The sequence below is a fragment of the Taurulus bubalis genome (genome assembly GCF_910589615.1).
Source record: "Taurulus bubalis genome assembly, chromosome: 20".
NCBI classification, from domain to species: Eukaryota; Metazoa; Chordata; class Actinopteri; order Perciformes; family Cottidae; genus Taurulus; species Taurulus bubalis.
The window spans coordinates 16,686,892-16,709,095 of record NC_136608.1 but is presented as its reverse complement, the minus strand read 5'-3'; the positions used below and the strand labels follow the sequence as shown (position 1 = coordinate 16,709,095).

Genomic DNA, 22,204 nt, shown 5'->3' with positions numbered 1-22,204 from the left:
AATAATATAATTGATAATTGGATCCAAAATGGGGGAAAATATGCAAAAAAAAGGAGTTTAATTGTTACGCAGGTATAAAGTTTAAGAGTCGTGAAGAAGTAACTCACCTTCTGCTCCACCGAGTCGTAGGATGGAAGTTCATTCTTACTGAGGAGAGAAGGAGAGAAGAAGAGAAGGAGAGAAGGAGAGAAGAAGAGAAGGAGAGGAGGAGAGAAGGAGAGGAAGAGATAAATGATATAGAACTCATCTCTAAACCTCCAGTTTATTTTTAGCTTTGTCCTTGCTTGTCATACGTGGAAGAATCAGTTTAAGAGACGCTGCCAGAAAAACTCAAATAAATAACAAATAAAACACTGATTGATTAAAACAACTGAGTGGAATCCGGGTCAGTGCTCGCCTCACTCCATTGTCTCACTCCCATGTCTCACTCCTATGCCTCAGTTGCGCACATCACTCCATTGTCTCACTCCTCTCCTCACATAACTCCCTCACCACACTCCCTTGCCTCTCTAGCTCACTCCCTTGTCTCACTCCCTCACTGGCTCGTCTCACTCCCTTGTCTCACTCCCTCACCTCACTCCCATAGCTCACTCCCTCACATCACTCCCTCACATCACTCCCTCGCCTCACTGGCTCGGCTCACTCCCTTTCAGTCCATTGTCTCACTCCCTCACCTCACTCCCATGTCTCACTCCCTCACCTCACTCCCATGTCGCACTCCCTCGCCTCACCTCACTCCCATGTCTCACTCCCTCGCCTCCCTCCCTCCCATGTCTCACTCCCTCTCGTCTCATTCCCTTGCCTCACTCCCTCACCTCACTCCCATGTCACACTACCTCGCCTCACCTCACTCCCTCACCTCTCTCCCATGTCTCACTCCCTCGCCTTACCTCACTCCCGCATCTCACTCCCATGTCTCACTCCCTCTCGTCTCATTCCCTTGCCTCACTCCCATGGCTCACTCCCTCGCCTCACTGGCTTGTCTCACTCCCTTTCATTCCCTTGTCTCACTCCCTCACCTCACTCCCATGTCTCACTCCCTCACCTCAATCCCATGTCGTACTCCCTCGCCCCCTCACCTCACTCCTATGTCTCACTCCCTCGTCTCACTCACATGCCTCACTCCCCGTCTCACTCCCATGTCTCACCCCCTCACTCCCATGTCTCACTCCCGCACCTCACTCCCTCTTGTCTCACTCCCTCTTGTCTCATTCCATTGTCTCACTCCCTCACCTCACTCCCTCGCCTCACTCCCATGTCTCACTCCCTCACCTCACTCCCATGTCACACTCCCCCGCCCCCTCACCTCACTCCCTCGTCTCACTCCCATGCCTCACTCCCATGTCTCACTCCCGCACCTCACTCCCTCTTGTCTCATTCCATTGTCTCACTCCCTCACCTCACTCCCATGTCTCACCCCCTCACCTCACTCCCATGTCTCACTCCCTTGTCTCACTCCCTTGTCTCACTCCCATGTCGCACTCCCTCGCCCCCTCACCTCACTCCCATGTCTCACTCCCCGCCTCACTCCCATGTCTCACTCCCATGTCTCACTCCCTTGCCTCACTCCCTCGCCTCACTCCCTCACCTCACCCCCTCACCTCACTCCCATGTCTCACTCCCTCACTCCCGCACCTCACTCCATGTCTCACTCCCTCTCGTCTCATTCCATTGTCTCACTCCCTTTCATTCCCTTGTCTCACTCCCTCACCTCACTCCCATGTCCCACTCACTCGCCTCACCCCCTCACCTCACTCCCATGTCTCACTCCCTCATCTCACTCCTTGCCTCACTCCCTCGTCTCACTCTTGCCTCCCTCCCTCCCTCCCTCCCTCCCTCGGACATCAAACATGCCAGCGGTCACACAAACAGGAAATAACAGATTGGACGTTTCCTCAGTTCCTGCTGTGTTTATCTCTGTGTTTAAAGTATGGAAGCTCATGAGGGACTTTATTAAGATACTCATTTAAACTTCATCACCAAAATGCAATTCCAAAAACAACATAATTTTCCCCCACACATGTTTCTGTTATTTAAATAAAAAATCTTCTCCTCCTCCTCCTCCCTCCTTTTCTCTTTCTACTTCTTCTTGTTCTACATCTTCTCCTTTTCATCTTCTCCTCCTCCTTCTTGTTCCACGTCTTCTTCTCTTTCCTCCTCCTCCTCCCCACATGGTGACCTTCACCTCACTTCTCCTCCTCCTCCTCCTCCTCCTCCTCCTCTCATGGTCTACCGCTCTGTCCTCTCACTGATGCTCTGTGATTGTGGCTAACCAGCCTGCATGTGCCAGCCTATATATACACTGTATATAGCAAATATATATATATATATATATATATATATATATATATATATATATATATATATATATATATATATATATATATATATATATATATATATATATATATACACGGTGCTGTCTAGGAGCCTCGCAGCCAAAGCCACGAGCACACTTTCCTTTACAGCCTCTTCTCTCTGTTCCCTTCGATATTGTACAATATAAATGTAGTTATTAGGAATAATGACGTTATGATGGTTCTGTTCTTACTGAACGAAGCCGAAGCGATCGATGACTTTGTAGAGGTGGTAGTTGGTGTCTTCCCAGGGCTCCACGGTGGCCTCCTTACCCTGGAGGAGAGGAGAGAGGAGAGGGGAGAGGAAAGGAAAGAGGAGAGAGAGAGAAGAGGAGAGAAGAGAGGAAATGAGGAGAGGAAAGAGGTGAGAAAGAGGAGAGAAATGGGGAGAGGAAAGAGGAGATAAGAGATGAAAGAGTAGAGGAAAGAGGAAAGGGGAGAGGAAAGGAGAGAGGAGAGGAAAGAGGAGAAAAAAGAGGAGAGAAGAGAGGAAAGAGGAGAGAGGAGAGAGGAGAGGAAAGAGGAGATAAGAGATGAAACACACACACACACACACACACTCTATCAAAGAGTGTGTGAGGAGAAGAATAACGGCAGAGGACAGAGGAAGTTGAATACGAGCCAACGCAAAGATCAAATTCGATTTTGGCTCCCATGATGCTTTGGGGAATGTAAACAGGAAGTATAATGTTATTTTTAGCCGATATTAGTTTACAATTTGGCAATATGGCTCGTCAAAAGTATGCAGAATTACCCGTTAGCTCCTGTTTGCGTTGTTCTCTCAAACGATGCAAACATGAACACAAACAAATTACAATTCAAGTCTTCTAAAGTTTCTTGGTTCCCATAATGCTTTGGGGAACGTAAACAGGAAGTATAATGTTATTTTTTAGCCCATATTAGTTTTCAATTTGGCAATATTTCTCGTCAAACGTATGCAGAATTATCTGTGAGCAGCTCCTGTTAGCATTGTACTTATTTATGTACACACAAGTATCACTGGAATACTTCAAATAAACTCACAAAATAAAGTAAAGGGGCATGTACACAGGAAGTATAATGTTGTTTTTAGCCGTTATTAGTTTACAATTTGGCAATATGGCTCGTTAAAAGTATGCAGAATTATCTGTTAGCTCCTGTTTGTGTTGTTCTGAAGCAACTTTGTATGATTTCTAAGCGTGTTTCTGGACGTTTAATCAAGTTTTAAACTGCAAGTTTTAAACTGCAACATCACAAGTTACTAACATGGACGTGAGGAAGGTTTCACAGGCCAGTCGGAGCCCTTTTATTTGAATAATGAACCTTTAACCCGAGTTAATATTCCCCACGCGGCGACAGACAGGAGGCCGAGGCTTCACTCTCCGTCTGACGGCCAGATGTTTGAGGTGAAGTATTTATGAACTCCCCTCGTCTGCAGAAACACAGCCGCTGAATAAATAACTCAAAGCTCTGGAGACCCCGAAGACCTCCGTGTTCAGTCCCACCTCAATATTTCACAAGAATTTAACTAAATTTAGGGTTGAAAGCCACGGCAATAAATACAATTTCTTCAGTATTTAGATTTAAGTTCATTGTCAGATATTCAGCATGCCATATATATATATAAACATGTATAACAATCTAGGTTAAATAATTAAACATTAAGTGCTATTGCTGAATTATTATTTTCTCAATTTACCAATCAGTTACCCAAAGAGTGTTATAGGAGAACAAAACTCTGTAGGGTTCATCCTCTGAGGATCACAAATAGCTGAGAAAACGTTTCATGAAAATGCATCTGATAGATGTTGAGATATTTAACTTAAAACTACACATGTGAACTTCATGGTGACAGAAGAGGAAAAGTCAGAGGATCAACAGTGAGGTTCATCCTCTGAGGATCATGAATATCTGTACGACATTTCGTGACACACCATCTGATAGATGTCGAGATATTTCTGACGAGCCGCAAACTTGGTGTTAAAACTGCATTTTAAATCAATTTAAAATGTGACATCTTGGTTTGAAGATGTTTTAAAACCATTTTTCCCCAAGAAATATTAAAGAAATACTTAAAAAAAAAAGCAATAAAACAGAAACAAAATTCTTCATTTCAAGAGTAAAATAAATCATGTTTTTATATCGAGCAGCGAGTGCGGTCGCCGTTAAACTCCTCCCCCCCGACAATGACACCGCTTCAGCTCTGATTGTGCCTCACTCACACACACACACACACACACACACACACACACACACACACACACACACAAAACGCCTCCATCATCATCTCCTGGCTCATAATGAGGCAGCTTGATGATGCAGCAGCCGGCTGGACTAAATTAAAAAAAGACTAATTTACAAACCGAGCGTGGTGAGCTGGTTCTACTGATACCGCCGAGACACACACACACACACACACACACACACACACACACACACACACACACACACACACACACACACAGTATCTCCGTACAGCTACAATGTGTCTTTTAAATGCTTAATTTTCAGATACAATGTTTCTTTGATAAACTGGTGACAATGTTGCGAACGCACAGCTGTTGTTGCGTTTCGGGGGCCGTGAGGAGGAGATCAGGGTTTCGGGGGCCATGAGGAGGAGATCAGGGTTTCGGGGGCCATGAGGAGGAGATCAGGGTTTCGGGGGCCATGAGGAGGAGATGTGGGTTTCGGGGGCCGTGAGGAGGAGATCAGGGTTTGGGGGGCCGTGAGGAGGAGATCAGGGTTTCGGGGGCCGTGAGGAGGAGATCAGGGTTTCGGGGGCCATGAGGAGGAGATCAGGGTTTCGGGGGCCGTGAGGAGGAGATCAGGGTTTGGGGGGCCGTGAGGAGGAGATCAGGGTTTCGGGGGCCGTGAGGAGGAGATGTGGGTTTCGGGGGCCGTGAGGAGGAGATCAGGGTTTGGGGGGCCGTGAGGAGGAGATCAGGGTTTCGGGGGCCGTGAGGAGGAGATGTGGGTTTCGGGGGCCGTGAGGAGGAGATCAGGGTTTCGGGGGCCGTGAGGAGGAGATGTGGGTTTCGGGGGCCGTGAGGAGGAGATCAGGGTTTCGGGGGCCATGAGGAGGAGATGTGGGTTTCGGGGGCCGTGAGGAGGAGATCAGGGTTTCGGGGGCCATGAGGAGGAGATCAGGGTTTCGGGGCCCATGAGGAGGAGATCAGGGTTTTGGGGGTTTTCAGGGTAAAGTGCGCTTCCTGCTGGCCGGCTTACCGCACCTTGTCATATTTGGCGACGATCTCGGCGCGCTCCTGGTCGAGTTTCACCGCCGCATCCTGATCAGACGCTGGAGGGCAAACAGAGAGAAACACAACGAGAGAGAGAGTTACATTCAGCTTTTTGATTTATTCTATTTGACAAAGAGAGGAGTGGAGTCTGTCGTCTCTGACCGCTGACGTGCGGCGTTCCACCAGCAGCAACAAACAAGAGATTGCTGAGGTTTCCGTTTACTTTAATTACATTTCATACAAGAAAAAAAGAAAGAAAAAACTTGCTTCGAAAAAATGTAAATGTTCCAACAAACCACATGGAGCATGAAGTTAGTATTTAAAACACACTTTTTTCACGAATAAACAAAACAACAAAAAAAAGCTAAAATACTGGCATCCAGTGCTTTTATTGTGAAAGGTTTACAAACAGAAGGGGAGGATTTGGTTGGTCTTTGTTCGTTACGACAAATAACGAGTGTTCACACAGTAAACTTCTAAAAACTGTTGTTGGACAAGTAAAAAATCATTGTATTCATTCTGGCAGTTATTATATATTACAATAACAGTTAATATTTCCAAACTGTTGGACAGTTAAAAAACAACTGCTTTGAGAAAGACGAGCTTCCATGAGCGTCGGCCACCAGCTTTAGAAAAATCAAAAATCAGGAATTTTGTGTAAAAAAATATTGTCCTTTAAAAAAAGGTGCCAGTAAGTTTGAAACACAGACGCTTCTGTGTTTCCCACCCACACACACACACACACACACACACACACACACACACACACACACACACACACACACACACACACCTCTAAATCAGTACTTCACACGTTCACACTCACACTCCCCGATGCAGCAACCACGAGAGGCTCAGAAACATCGGATGTGTGTTAACTCTCACACACACACACACACACACACACACACACACACACACACTCCGTTAAGTGGGGTCACGTTGTGTTTGTGTTGAACGCAGCGCGTTACAGAGGCGTTTTAATGAATCATACCTTCAACAACAATAGAGGATGAAATATTTACATTAACACGCGCTGAAGAATCTCATTATTATTATTATTATTATTATTATTGACTGTTTATTTAGGTTATTTTTGTGTGTTTTTTAACCTCTTCTGCTCTGAAGTATGGAAGCCCTGAGAGGTGAGTAAGAAAAATAAAATCTAATCTAATCTTTAGACTTTAACTTAAGAACAAGTGAAAAGAGGTTTTGTCATGGTAAAGAGAAGCGTTTTTGTTGTCCATGCGTTTGTTGTTGTAATACTCATTTTGGGCCACAAGAGGCAGAAGTGCACCACGAGCGCATGTTCTAAATATGTTTTCTTTATCTAAAACTCACCGAGAAGAGAAACATGAATGCTTTGTGTCATAATTAGAACATGTGCTTCTGCTTCTCGTGGCCCGGAATTAATCAGTTGTGTCAAACTTTATGTTCCCTTTCGTTTTTTAACATCCCCCCCCCCCCCCCCCCCCGTCCCTTAAACAGGAAGCACTTGACTCTCGTCCTCCGCTTCCTCTCCGGGTCTCCGGAGTTCGAACTGGAATTCCAGAACGCTCCGAACAAACATGCTCCTCATTGAGCCGGCTGGCATTTCATTTTTATGACAGGATGGAGTGTGTGTGTGTGTGTGTGTGTGTGTGTGTGTGTGTGTGTGTGTGTGTGTGTGTGTGTGTGTGTGTGTGTGTGTGTGTGTGTGTGTGTGTGTGTGTGTGTGTGTGGCATGTTGCTGTGGACTGCCAAGAGCACACAGCGGGAGACGACGCTATGTGTGGTGGTGGGGGCAAATAAACAAATACAGTAAAGCCCTTTTTTCTGCTGGGAATCTCCCCCAGGAGGCCCAGTGGTTGCCATGGTGAGAGGGAGAGGCACTGGGAGGAACTGGTATTCGGCTCATAGCCCCTCACACACATATTAGTATTCCTCAGCGACTTGACTCAAGATAAATGCAATTAGACCCCTTTTCATGCCTCGAGGATCACACTGGCCTCCGTGACGGAGATCGCCGGGTTGTGTGTGTGTGTGTGTGTGTGTGTGTGTGTGAACCCATTTTTCCTACGCTCACACAATGTGGTTGTATGGAAGCCCATCTCCCCAAGTAAAGAAAAAAGATTACATTTCTTTTAGCTGTGATAATAAAAATATCCCCATAGAAAGTCATAATTATGAGATAGAAAGTCATAATTATGAGATAGAAAGTCATAATTATGAGATAGAAAGTCATAAATATGAGATAGAAAGTCATAATTATGAGATAGAAAGTCATAATTTCGAGATAGTAAGTCATAAATATGAGATAGAAAGTCATAATTATGAGATAGAAAGTCATAATGCTGAGATAGAAAGTCATAATTTCGAGATATAAAGTCATAATTTCGAGATAGAAAGTCATAATTTCGAGATAGAAAGTCATAATTTCGAGATAATTCACAATTTCGAGATAGTAAGTCATAAATATGAGATAGAAAGTCATAATGATGAGATAGAAAGTCATAATTTCGAGATAATTCACAATTTTGAGATAGTAAGTCATAAATATGAGATAGAAAGTCATAATGATGAGATAGAAAGTCATAATTTCGAGTTAGAAAGTCATAATTTCGAGATAGAAAGTCATAATTTCGAGATAGAAAGTCATAACTTCGAGATAGAAAGTCTTAATTTCGAGATAGAAAGTCACAGTTGTTTTCATTTGTGGAAGACCACTATGTGGCCTGAAGGTCACAGGGTTGTTCATTATGGATCTCAGTGGCTTGACGCTGCATGGTTTTAACGGAGTGGAACATACTAGAGTCCCAGAGAGGAAGCGTCTCCACTGAATTGGGTTCAAGCTGCTTCCAATATCAACTCGTCAAACTAAACTTCTCTGCTGAGAGTCGCTTCAAAATACAACGTTAGAATAAAATGTGAGAAACTGAGGACTTGAAGTACAGAAAGAGGTCGAACAAACATGTGAATATTAATATATATATGTCTTTGTGCTGCATTCAGGTCACGTGGGAACTTACAGTCAGCAAAAAGAGTCACGAGTGTTCGTGCAGGAGAAGTGGTGGATTTCAGGAAGTGAGCTGTGACTGAACAGGTGAAGCTGCACCTGGTGTTTTATGTGAATCCATCAGCGCCGTGATCTCTTCACTTATTAAAAGCTGTTCATCACATTCAGAGTCGAGTGAACGAGGAAATGATGAAAAGGCGTGAAAACAAAGAACAGAGTGCAATAACTCAAATATGTATTTATTTGTATTATGTAGCTTCTCTTATTGAACACATGTTGACATAAAGTTACTATAAATGTTTTATATTATTTTTTGAATATTATTTATATTGATTAAAAATGTCAAATTTTGTTTTCTTCTTTCTATTAATTAAAGATAACTCAAATATGCATTTATTTTTTTTATCATGTAGCTTCTCTTATTGACCACATGTTGACATAAAGTTACTATAAATGTTTTATATTATTTCTATTAATTACAAATGCCACAATATTGTTTTATATTGATTTAAAAGAATTAAAATATGTATTTATGTGTATTCTTTAGCTTATTTTACTGACCACATGTTGAAATAAAGTTACTACAAATGTTTTATATTATTTCTATTAATTAAAAATGTCAAAAAGAACAAATTCTATTGATTTAAAATAATTGTAATATTTATTTATTTGTATCCTTTCGCTTCTCTTATTGGCCACATGTTGAAATAAAGTTACAATAAATTTTTTACATGTTTTATATTTTAATATTATTTCTATTAATTAAAAAAAACTAGGTCACTGATTAATCGATTTTAACTCTATTTTGAAATTTAAAAAAATCGACAGACATCCACAACAGAAATAGTTCTGTACATTTAAAAAAACTGAGCGACTTTCTTTTAAAAGCATATTAATTATTTCAAACTCAACGTAAATGAACGTCATGAACACATGAATATAACACATTTACATGACTTTTACTAAACTTTTGGGATTTTCTTTTTTTCAAGGACTTTTCCAGGCCTGGAAATAACCATTTTAAAACTCCATGACTTTTCCAGGTCCTCCATGAGCGTAAGAACCCTGCATATGATCAGAACCAGTGAAAACCAGAACTCTCAATGGAAACTCTCCAGACTCCAGACGGCTCAACCCGTCACATACCGGCCGCCCACAAACAAAACTGAATCATTTCATCTTTTACCTCTTTTCCAGCCGCCCCGCGGATCCTCCGAGCGAGCCGGAGCTTTAGTCCGCATCGGTGGACCGAGAGCCGAACCTGAACTACCTCATCCCGCCGCCGGCCCGTCCCACTGCCACGCACCAGCGCCGCAGTGGGAGGAGTGGGAGGAGAGAGAAGTGAGATCAGCGAGTCCACAAAGCGGCCGCTTGTTGCACCGAGACGGGGAATCTGACTCCAGGAGCGAGTCAGTCCCACTCGCAGCGTTCACCGCCCAAACACAACAACAACACAACAACAACCAGCTCTGTTCAACACACCAGAGAGAGGGAGGGAGGGAGGGAGGGAGAGGGAGAGAGGGAGAGGGAGAGGGAGAGAGGGAGAGAGAAGGAGGGGGAGACTCAAGAGGCTCCAGGCGACTGAAGAGGAAGCTTTTCCAAATGTCACATAAATTAAAATGTGACTGTTCGCGAGTTCTCGTTTCAGATATTCAGTAGATTTAAAACAAATTAAGTTAATTTGCTTATTTACGTAAACAAATTCAGCAATTGAACAATTTCCCAACTGTCAAAACTAAAATAACTTCTTGTTTCTTTCAAAGTAAAAGCATGAAAACAAGTCGACGGTGACGGTTTGATGATGAACAGTTTCCATTAAAACGTCATTATGAGATGGACCTGATGGACCATGACGGGCTTGTGATGCGGCGCAGGAAGAAGAGAGGGAGGAGAGGATGGAGGCATGGAGGGGTAAAGAGAAGAAGAAGAAGAAGTTCTCTCAGCGGCGTCTCCATTTGCTCCGTCGGTACAGGAAATATCTGTTTGTGACGGGACTGATAATTTGTAAAGTAAAGTGAAGCTCTGTAAATTCAGTTATTTTTGCGTTTCAACACCAGCAGTGTGTTTAGACTCCGGGGCAAACACACACACACACACACACACACACACACACACACACACACATATATATATTTATCTAATCAATAATTCATACGTATCAAATTACAAATCAGCAGCGTCAGTATTTGGAGCTCATGAAAAATGTGCCGAAGCAAAGAAGCTGCTCGTAAAATAACTTGAGGAAAGGTTTCTGAAAGGACGACAATACAGACCACTAATAAACACAATGTCTCTTCCCAGATTAACAACGATATCTCTTATAATATATATTATATTAATATATTATGATATATGAAGCAGCACAATGACAACAATGTAATGTTCAACTGTAGAAAACTGAACCGCTAAAAACTGTCGAGTCTCGTTCTCTTCTTCTCTCCTACATATTTTGGCACAACATGAACTCCCTCTAACCGTTTCCTGTCTTCAGACCTCAGATCAGTTTGGGTGGGCGGTCCGGCACCGACGGGCAAAAGAAAAACTACAAACACGGAGGAACAACCAACAGAGAAAACTGAATGTTGCTGTGAATTAATTAACAACGACAACAAAAACACACAGCGTGAGGCAGAAATGCTCAGAGTGGAAATGATTCAGATAGAAATGCCTGGAAATGATAACTGGAACTATTGCACGAGAGGCTGCGCTGTTATTGGCCGGTCTGCGGTTGAGGGGCGGGACTTAAGTGAGGGGCGGGATTTAAGAGAAGGGTTAAAATAGGTGGGAAAAAGCCAAATTGAGTACTGATATCTTTCATATTGGCTTGAATAAAACATTTTTATTAAATGGAAATGCTTTTTTTTAAGTGGTAGTATCATTATAACTGAACCTTTAGATAAATATACTTTCTTTTTTTGGAACATTCATTCCAATAAAGCACATTGAATTGAAAATATCCCCAAATTTCCCCTCGGGGATGAATAAAGTACATATCCAATGCTAGATATTTTCAATTTAATTCAATGTGCTTTGTTGGCATGAATGTAAAAAAGGAAAAACAGTATATTTATCGATATTTAAATAACTCGTCTTAACTAATCGGTGGACTGATTACTGGCTTCTGTAGGAGTGACTTGCATTATTTTTGCAGCTTTTCTTTACAATCTGATGGGTTCAAAACACGAGCAGAAAGGTTTTTGGGAAACCAACCAGGGACAGAAAAATGTAATAAAAGAGTAGAGATGAGCTACGGCGGCAACACACATTCTCAATATTAAGCAAATATTAATCAATATCAAAGTGTCTGTCAGGGAGAGAAACCGCCGCCTGCAAGATAACGAGAAGCTTTTGTTCAAAGAGGCTAAATGTGGGCGCAGATCAGAGGCAGCGGGAGCTAAATACAGGAACTGGAGCTGCGTTTCTTTTCACTGGGGATGTAATAAGTGTATTATTATCTTGAGCAGGTGTATGAAAAAACAAAAGTCCCTGTTCCTCATTGGTTGCTAGTTCCTCGCTGTTTAAGGTCAAAGTCTGAAGTCATTTCCTCGTTTCTCTGGCACTTTTACTGCCACTACTAAACAATATAAAACCCAGATTGACTTCTCTAATGTCGGAAGCTTGACAACCCTAAAATATTTAAACCCTGTCTAATTAAAAAGGGCCGCCGCTGATTTAATGCCGGGACCCCACCAAGTCGACTTAATTAACTGTCACACACTGAGCATGTGCAGATGACAAATGGGGCGAAGGATGAGACCTCCAGTCTCCAAAAAGTGACGTCAACCTAGAAGCGCCTTAAAGCTGCATTCTCTAACCTGACCACCAGGGGGCGACTCCTCTGGTTGTATAGAAGTATGTACTTCATGTGTTAAAGCTGCATTCTCTCTCTTGACCACCAAGTGGTTGACTCCTCTGGTTGTATAGAAGTATGTACTTCATGTGTTAAAGCTGCATTCTCTCTCCTGACCACCAGGGGGGCGACTCCTCTGGTTGTATAGAAGTCTATATAAATGACTCTACTTCTCTTGATGTATTCCCTCAGTAAACATTGTAAACATGAGTTCATGTCTCAATCTCTAGTTTCAAGTCTTCTTCAATACAGCATGATGTTCATTTAGTAAATTATGGTAATTTAGAGTCAAACAGACCATATTGTAGGGGATTCTTTAGGGGCGGGGCTACAAGGTGATTGACAGGTCGACACCAGGGTCTCTACGTCCATACATGGTCACTTCCTGTTCACTGGTTGCAAACAAAAACTTGCATAAATGAATCACCGAATCGAGGAACAACACGTAACATATTTCTGTTTTGAGTAACCAGGTGTTAAACTGGTCACACACACACACACACACACACACACACACACACACACACACACACACACACACACACACACACACACACACACACCCACCCCACCGGTTTGTCACCAACAAGTCGGGGCAAGTCCGAAAAAAACCTAAATCCCATCCGTGCACATTAGCAGCTTCCATTATCTCAAGATCAGACCTGGAAGGTGAACACACGGCGGAGAATTTGAAAAGCTGAATTTCACTTTCTTTTTCATTCATTTTTCCTCTTTAACTTGTTGATAAATTTATAATATATCAATATATGAATCCGACAAAGATCAAGAATACAGAATGAAGATTTTCTCACGACGCTTCTCGTCAACTTTTATTATTAATTTAGCTTTTTCTATAGCTCACCAAACGTCCTCATTGTAAACCTGGTCAGCAATTAAATGACATAATTTATGATTTCTAGAGGTGGAAATCTTTGGGAATCTCACGATTCAATAAAATGTTTTTGGCATCGTTTTGAGGCTCTTACTCTTGTTCAGCGCGTGCCAAACCATCAATCAATGCTTCTTTTTTTGTCCACAAAGTAAATTAAATATATGCAATTCATAAAACCGCTGGCGGGTAAGCCAACATGCCGATGAAGGTCACTGTGGGACTTCACAGAATAATGAATAAGTCTGCAATGCAAGCTTTTTAAAATTTATTATTGTATGAAAACTGCAATCATTTTGGAGAAATTGCTTCCATCTTAAATGAAAAATCAAGATTCTTTTGAGGGAACAAGCTTGCTCATAGAAAATGGTAGTTTTCTTCAACAACAACAACAACCTTATTAATTCAAGCCACAGGAGCTCCTCCTCCTCCTCCTCTTCATCATCTTCTATCATTATTATTATTTCCAAAATACTCCACCTCCGTCGAGGAAAGATACAAATCCTTAAATCCCAAAATGTGCCCAAGCGCTGCTTTCTTTCTTTTGAGGCTGAACAAAGGAAGAAGCCTTTATGTTTTATAAAGGCACACAGGGATGTGAATTAAAGTCATATTCATATCGACATATCTATATAGAAGGAGATATGAAGGAAACAGAGAGAAACTTCCCTTCTTTTAACCTTTGAAAGGGAGCGTTTACGTCGTCAACCTTTTAAAAACAAACTTATTTTTTAGGCCTCCGCTCAAAAATTGCATACCCAAACTACAACGGGTGTATCTCTGCAACCACATGGGCTATTTTAATGATTTTGGTGTTATAATAAAGGGAACACTTGTGAGATTTGTCCAGATGTGGAGATATCAGTATATATGTTACTGGTTTATCGTAAATGAAGATGGCACACCGAGTTTCAGTTCGCCTAAAAAAACATTTAAAAAAAAAATCACTTTCAGGAGGATTATTTATTTGAAATGATGCAGCTGTAAGGTCCAACTCTAACCCAAATCATAGCTCAATATGTGAACATTCTCTAACCCAAATCATAGCTCAATATGTGAACATTCTCTAACCCAAATCATAACACAATATGTGAACATTCTCTAACCCAAATCATAGCTCAATATGTGAACATTCTCTAACCCAAATCATAGCTCAATATGTGAACATTCTCTAACCCAAATCATAGCTCAATATGTGAACATTCTCTAACCCAAATCATAACTCAATATGTGAACATTCTCTAACCCAAATCATAGCTCAATATGTGAACATTCACTAACCCAAATCATAGCTCAATATGTGAACATTCTCTAACCCAAATCATAGCTCAATATGTGAACATTCTCGAACCCAAATCATAACTCAATATGTGAACATTCTCGAACCCAAATCATAACTCAATATGTGAACATTCTCGAACCCAAATCATAACTCAATATGTGAACATTCTCTAACCCAAATCATAACTCAATATGTGAACATTCTCGAACCCAAATCATAACTCAATATGTGAACATTCTCTCTGCAAAGTTTGACTTTGATAAAGTGAAGCAGAAAACAAATGGAGAGGTTTTAGTACAGACAGTTCAGGCGAGATCTCCAAATCTGGCATTTTGGAATCATGTGTCCCGTTAGAACAGAACAAGCCCAGATGTTCAAGCAAGGCCGGGAAGAAGCGTCACGTCGAGATTAAACTCGGCTCGGCCACGAAGGCCGGCGGTGGCAGGAAGTGAAGCCGCAGCTGGTTTCTCTGCCCTTTAGGGAGGACGGACGGGCAATTAGCCGCCTGCTACTCAGCGTGGACGTCAGCTTCAGCCGCTGCATCACCCGCTGGGTCCGGACAGTCTCGCACTCCTTAACCAACCAGCATGCGGTTTCCTTTCAAGCTCCGGGAACACACACACACACACACACACACACACACACACACACACACACACACATGCATATAATGCCTGCAGCTGGTGCACACGTCGGTGTGCAAAAACACGCAAAAATATGAGAACGTGTCCTCGTTCGGCGCTTCTGGTGCAGCATTTGAACATGTGAGCGAACCCTCACATGTTCAGTGTTAAGATGCTCCAGGAGAGAGAGAGAGAGAGCGAGAGAGAGAGAGAGAGAGAGAGAGAGAGAGAGAGCGAGCGAGCGAGCAAGAGAGAGAGAGGCTGCTGAATAATGCAGTGGGATACTGAGCTGCTGACCAGGAGAAGCCTGCAGTGGAGTCTCTCTTCGTGTCAGAAACCCTCTGCGTTGTTTCGACGTTCAAAAAGACGGCGAGTCGAAACAGGAAGTGATCAATTATCTGGCGATGCATCGTGTTTTTTTTTTACAGTCATGTCCATGTCGAGCGATTCCTGCAGTGAACGGGTGACTTCTTTATTTTTCAGCCTTGTGTTTCTTGTCGAAGTGACTACACGATTTGTTTAATTGGTCCAGGATTGAAGGAGAGAGCTGCAGCCGGTAGCCGCTAAACGGATTAAAATAGTTTAAGTGAGGCAGCATTATGTACTCATGGTTGAATGCACTTATTGTAAGTCGCTTTGGATGAAAGAGTCAGCTAAATGTAATGTAATTATGGAAAAGGACCCGACAGTGAAATAAAACTGTTTCTTTCAGTCCCGCTTGATCCCGTCTGTTTGTCGTCGCGCTCTGAGAAGTCTCGTTCTGAAAATCTTGCGTCGCATCGTCTAAATCTTTTTAAATATCCTTCGATGTCACGTGACACATTGACGAACAGAAAGCTAAAGAACGAGACTTCTCAGAGCGAGAAACACACAATAGCAGACAGACGGAATCAAATGTGTAGCGATCATCTTTTCCACAATGGTGCAGCCTTCTCGTTCAAAACTGGACCAATTTAAAAATAGTGAATAGTGAATTTAAAAACATGTGAAAAAAGCAACAGTTCCCCAAAAACTAGTTCAATATTTGTCAGTAGGCTAACGTAAAAGTGGAGTTATAAGCCGCTACTAGCTTTGGTGGTTGTCCCTGCTAGCTCCCCGCTGTAGCCAGCTAGCGCTGCTGCGATCTCCCCGCTGTAGCCAGCTAGTGCTTGTGCTATCTCCCCGCTGTAGCAAGCTAGCAGTGCTGCTAGCTCCCCGCTGTAGCAAGCTAGCGCTGCTGCTAGCTCCTCGCGTCGGGCATCAAGCCAGGGTTGGTCCCGCTACCTTCTGTGGTTGTTGGGGAGCTAGCGGGGAGCTAGCAGCAGTGCTAGCTGGCTACAGCGGGGAGCTAGCAGCAGCACTAGTTGCCTACAGCGGCGAGCTGTGTAAGCCGCTACTACCTTTGGTTGTCCCGCCGAAGGTAGTGGTTTATAACCCGACTTTTACGGTAATTATTTATTATATATTGTACTTTAATATGCCTTTTCTTTTAAAATGCGTTAAAAAAAAATCCTAGACATTTCCTTCGTCTCTTTTCAGAGGCCTCAGCTGAAAATATGAATAACCTCTTGAAATTCGAGAGGCTCGCTGTGTTTCAGTTGGACATAATCCCTAAAATCGGGACTGAAACACAGGTTTTTGTTTGTCCTCTTTGTCCGACACATGGGAAGGATTCCCTAAATCCCACCGGGGCAAAGATAGTTTACAGCCATGCATACTGTCGTATCGTGTGAAACATTGTCTCCTTAAAATGAACACGATATGCAGAGAGTTACGGCGCGTACTTACATTGAGCGAAGAAGAACCAAATGCATTCGCAATGAGCTTCACGGTACTCGTAAAACAACAACATCTGCTCGCCTCCTGCACCTCACAGCCAGCCATCACACCTCAGCACCTCCAAGCCCGCTCAGCACTGCAGCGAGTGTGTGTGTGTGTGTGTGTGCATCTGTTGGAGGCCATCTCTAAATCTGCCTGCATTGATCCACGCCGAGAGAAGAGCCAAGGGGAATTCCTGATGGACGTAGATAAAGTCGACAGCCAAATGGGAAAAAAATGTTTTCCGGCCAGTCGATAAAGAAGCCGAAAATCTCTGAAACACTTTCTGTTTAAGTGTCTGTGCCTTTAGAGCTGACACAAAAAAAACGCGCACACACACACACACACACACACACACACACACACACACACACACACACACACACACACACACACACACACACACTTTGTCATCAAGTCTAATACACACCTGCTGGTAGGCTGGAGTTCATGTAAAAAAAAAAGGTTCCACATTTTGAGATTTTCAGGAACTTAGTGGTATTTATGCCATGACAGTTGTGCTAGACTTCTATACACTTCTATACAACCAGAGGAGTCATCCCCTGTTGATCGGGAGAGAATGCAGCTTTAACACATGTATAGACTTCTATACAACCAGAGAAGTCGCCCCTTGGTGGTCAGGAGAGAGAACGTAGCTTTAACACATGAAGCATATACTTCTATACAACCAGAGGAGACGCCCCCTGGTGGTCAGGAGAGAGAACGTAGCTTTAACACATGAAGCAAATACTTCTATACAACCAGAGGAGACGCCCCCTGGTGGTCAGGAGAGAGAATGCAGCTTTAACACATGAAGCATATACTTCTATACAACCAGAGGAGTCTCTTTCTCCTAAGCTGTACATTAAGCCGCTGTGATTCCTGGACATATTCTGAGCTTCCTCACCAACTCAAAATTAAACATCTGCCTCCATCCATCATGTAAAAGCATTGACTCAGGACAAAAGCGACTTTTACCTCAAATATTGACTTCCCACAGGAGCGCCGGCTGCAGCGCATGCTTGTGTGGTTTAATTGGTCCTCCAGGAGTTCACTGGTGGGGTTAGTTGATAAATTAAAGCTGTTATCAAAGCCAGCTGGCAGCAACAAGCACTTTCTACCTTAAAGGAGAATCTTTCTTTTCTTTTAGAGGCGGTCTATTCAGCTTTTCACACGGTTTAGTATAATATACTATAATAGTCCAGGTAAAAAGATGAAATGGTAGTTTAAATTCAAAATGCACCGCCACACACATCCAACGCAAATTTAGGGACGCACAGACCAGCCAATACGGCTCGAGAATTATAGTGCCTCGGAAAAAAATATCATAAATTATAAAAAATGTTCTAATAACAACCCATTTTAGGGGAAATACAGAGGCAGCATTTTTTATTTTTTTAGGATCACTAAGGTGAGAAGTCAACAAGCTGTGGCTTTCTGCCTCCTGCAGGAAAAAAAACGTGACAAGAAAAAAAAAAAAAAGATATATATATACACACACACACACACACACACACACACACACACACACACACACACACACACACACACACACACACACACACACACACACACACACACACACACACACACACACACACTATGGGTATATCGTGCACCAGCCAATCCAATCAGGAGACAGGACAAGGGGTCGGGGGTCACAGTGTTCCATTACCCCGGGCACCACGCTTCATTATTCACTGCACACCAGAGAAATGCAGCAGCAGGACACACACACACACACACACACACACACACACATATATATAGTGCGCTAGTGTCCCACAGCAACAGAGCTATTATAGTGGTGACTCCGGGGAAACGTCCCTCCCATTCAGTCAAAGAAGTTTAACCTCGTCCACGATGACATTGAGTACAACTTTATCATTTCCATGCCAAGAAAAAAATGCCAAAATACGCGAAATAAGTGTGCAACAACGTGAGACTTTAATGCTATCAGTTGCTAGCTAGCGAGCTAACGGCAGCCGACGTTAAACATTGGCTACCGTTAGCTTTTAGGGATAAGAATGGTTATTCTTATTCTTGGTTATGGTTAATTAATGTATTGTGTCGTTAACGTTAGCCGCTTAGACATTTTCCGTTCAGATTTTTGCTGTTGCTGTGTGGAGGATAAATTGCATCGGAAACAGTCTGCATAGTTGTTTTTTTGATTTTCCCGCGGCACATTTTTTTTGGCGTCGCACTGTTGAGAAACGTCTTTTCAAAAAGGTGCGCTCAGACTGATTTAAGCAACTTAAACTCGTCGTTTACGTGCAACAACAACTAAAAAAACCTGATGTGCTGAATGTGTTGACGTTAACCGACGCCGTTAGCTATCCAGTGTGGACTGGAAAGCTAATGGCTATCCAACGTTGCTGCAACTTTACGAAACGGACGATCCGACGAGCAGCTTCCTGCCCCGACCCGCTGGCCGGGTGTGTGTGAAGGTGATAAAAGCTCTGCAGGGCCTCAACTTTAACTGAAGTAAGTGTGCGCCTTTACAATCCATAGTAATCGTACCCCGTCACTCTCTTAGTTCGGCCATTCAGAAAAACCACAGACCCACTTCTGCTGACGCACACAGTTTGTTTCAAGCCGAAACGTTTAAGAGCAAAAAAAAAAAAAAATTGGACTTTTCTAATTGACATCTCGGTCTAATAAATCTTGGAAAAAGCCTTTCGGATGCAGAATTTAGACCGCCGGCGCTCGCCACTGAAACCTACATTACACTAATGAAGACGCTCCGGGAGGATTAAGTGCTCCCGACAGCGAGGCGAGGCGGCGTTCGCTCTCGGCTCTGCAGACGGACGCTCGGTGCACAGGCCGATAACCAGCTGTAATAAAAGTCTGGTCGCGTCGGTCTCACCCTCCTGCAAACATTCCCGCGGCTCATAAATCCTCCTAACCAAAAAAAAACGACAAAAAAAGGTTGTGTGTTTCTACAGATGGATCACGTCCATGATGTAACACACACACACACACACACACACACACACACACACACACACACACACACACACACACACCTCCAAACCTGGCCGCTGCCCTGCGTCTGGACGGCGACACCAGCTCCTTGACGATCTGGAGGACCTGCATGCTCACGGCGAGGCGGCCGGTCGTGGCACCGGACCGGGGCGGCCCATTGTTGCCCTCTCACCCTCCACAACGACCCCTCGGGACTCATCCCATAATCCACATCACGACCCCCACCCCTCACCCCACCCCACCCTCCCCTGAGACCTGGAGGGAGTTCTCTGGGTGATGCTCCTCTTGGAGTTTTCTGTAAATCTTCTTTGAGGCTCTTCTTCTTTTCTCCGCTTCCAGCTTTTTAAAGCTAGCTCACAAACTCTCCCGGCACTCAGATATCCTCAGATCCTCTCGGCTGGCGTTTTCTCTCTCTCCATCCCATAAAAAAAAAGCCGGGAGTGACCAGATAAGTGCTTCACCTGCTCTCCGACCGCCGCCTCTGGTCCACGATGGAAACTGTGTTTATACACATAAACCTCAACAACCGGCAGCTGCTGAAAGTAGCAGGAGGACGCTTCTCCGGCTCTGCTGCAAACTGAATGTGTTCATCTGGCGTGTGTGTGTGTGTGTGTGTGAGATGTGTGTGTGTGTCGCTCAGCTGGAGTGCTCTCACACACACTCTTCATTTGGCGGTCGGCAACAAAGAGGCAGAACACAGCAATCCTCCTTTTTTCCTTTCCTCTTCCGTCCTCCTTTCTTCTTCTTGTGGATCAACACACACACAGTTTCCCGGCGACGACGCTCCTCCGCTGTCCAACTCTCACCTCCTTTTTCTGACTCCCTCCTCCTCCCCTCCCATCCATCTCTTTCTTCCCTTTCGCATCAGCCTCCCTCCATCCCTCCCCTCCCTCAGTCCTGCAAAAGAAACCCGCTGCCTGCTTTCGCTCGCCTATCCTCTCACAAATTCTTATTAAGGGGAGCGCTTCCACTCACAGCGTCTCCTCCTTCCTTCCTTCCCTCCCTTCCTTCCTTTCCTTTCCTGCACCCCTCCCCTCCTCATTGTACATTTACAGTGAAGCTGAGAACATGAGCAGAATGTAAAAGGCGGAGATGTGAGTGCGTCTGATGATTTACAGCCAGCGGCGTCAACCTCCGGTGACGCCCTCTCACATCTCCTAACCTCGCTCCCTCGGCACGGCTCTTCCTCTGATGAACATGTTGTTTTAGTGGCTTTTCAAGACAAGAACCAAGATAACAACAACGGGGGGAAACATTCAAGGTTGTGACGTGCAAAGAGAAAACAGTTTACCTCGGTTTGCTGCGTCTTAAAATGATTTACTCGTGACGGTGGAGGAAGGCGCTCTCTTACTTCTTCTGGACCTCGTGGCCTTTAAAGCGCGTAGATCACACTGTCGGAATTAATTGCCTTCACGTCGTGGTTGGCATTCATCTCACAGCTTCACACCGGTTCTGCGTTCATGGGTCTTTTTCCAGTCAATGTGGGTCTTTTTTCAACCACCATTATATGTGGGGTTCCTCAGGGATCCATCCTAGGCCCCCTAATGCCCAACACTTGTAATACCACTTGAACTAATTGTACCTGAACGTGCCACATCCAGTCTGTTTATTTCATGTTTTCTTGCCCTGCTTTGACTTAAAACTTCTTTTTTATAATAACTAATGACAGTAAAGTTAGATTTTAAGGACCCTGAAGTAGAGGCGATACGCTGCCCTGCTCGTTACTTTGGAGCATGTGGCCAGGTGGTGTTACATATTACGCCATTATCCACTTGTTTTTATTAAATCAAGACTTTTCGGGCTCAATTAGCGACAAAAGAAATCATTGATGTGATGGTTGGCATTCATCTCACAGCTTCACACCGGTTCAGCGTTCATGAGTCTTTTTCCAGTCAATGTGGGTCTTTTTTCACCATCGTTTAAATGTGGGGTTCCTCAGGGATCCATCCTAGGCCCCCTAATGCCCAACAATGGCCACATGTCTTGTAATACCGCTTAAACTAATTGTACCTGAACTTGCCGCATCCAGTCTGTTTATTTCATGTTTTCTTGCCCTGCTTTGACTTAAAACTTGTTTTTTTTTAAATAACTGATGGCAGTAAAGTTAGATTTTTTGCCCTGCTAGTTCTTTGGAGCATGTGGCCAATACGCCATTAAAGAAATAAAAAACATCTTCTCAGCGTGTTGAAACAATCCCCCTTTCTTTGC

General features: G+C 43.6%; 1 protein-coding gene across 1 annotated transcript in view; it reads right to left on the bottom strand.

Annotated features, from left to right (window-relative positions):
- Positions 1 to 20,107, bottom strand: part of usp6nl (USP6 N-terminal like) — a gene marked incomplete at its 5' end in the record, with an annotated part of 34,717 nt that extends 14,610 nt beyond the window's left edge. Inside the window, 4 exon segments of the mRNA XM_079235974.1 lie at positions 108 to 147; positions 2,552 to 2,631; positions 5,567 to 5,634; positions 20,038 to 20,107. Coding sequence (XP_079092100.1) covers positions 108 to 147; positions 2,552 to 2,631; positions 5,567 to 5,634; positions 20,038 to 20,107 — 258 coding nt within the window.
- Between the last annotated feature and the right edge of the window lie 2,097 nt (positions 20,108 to 22,204).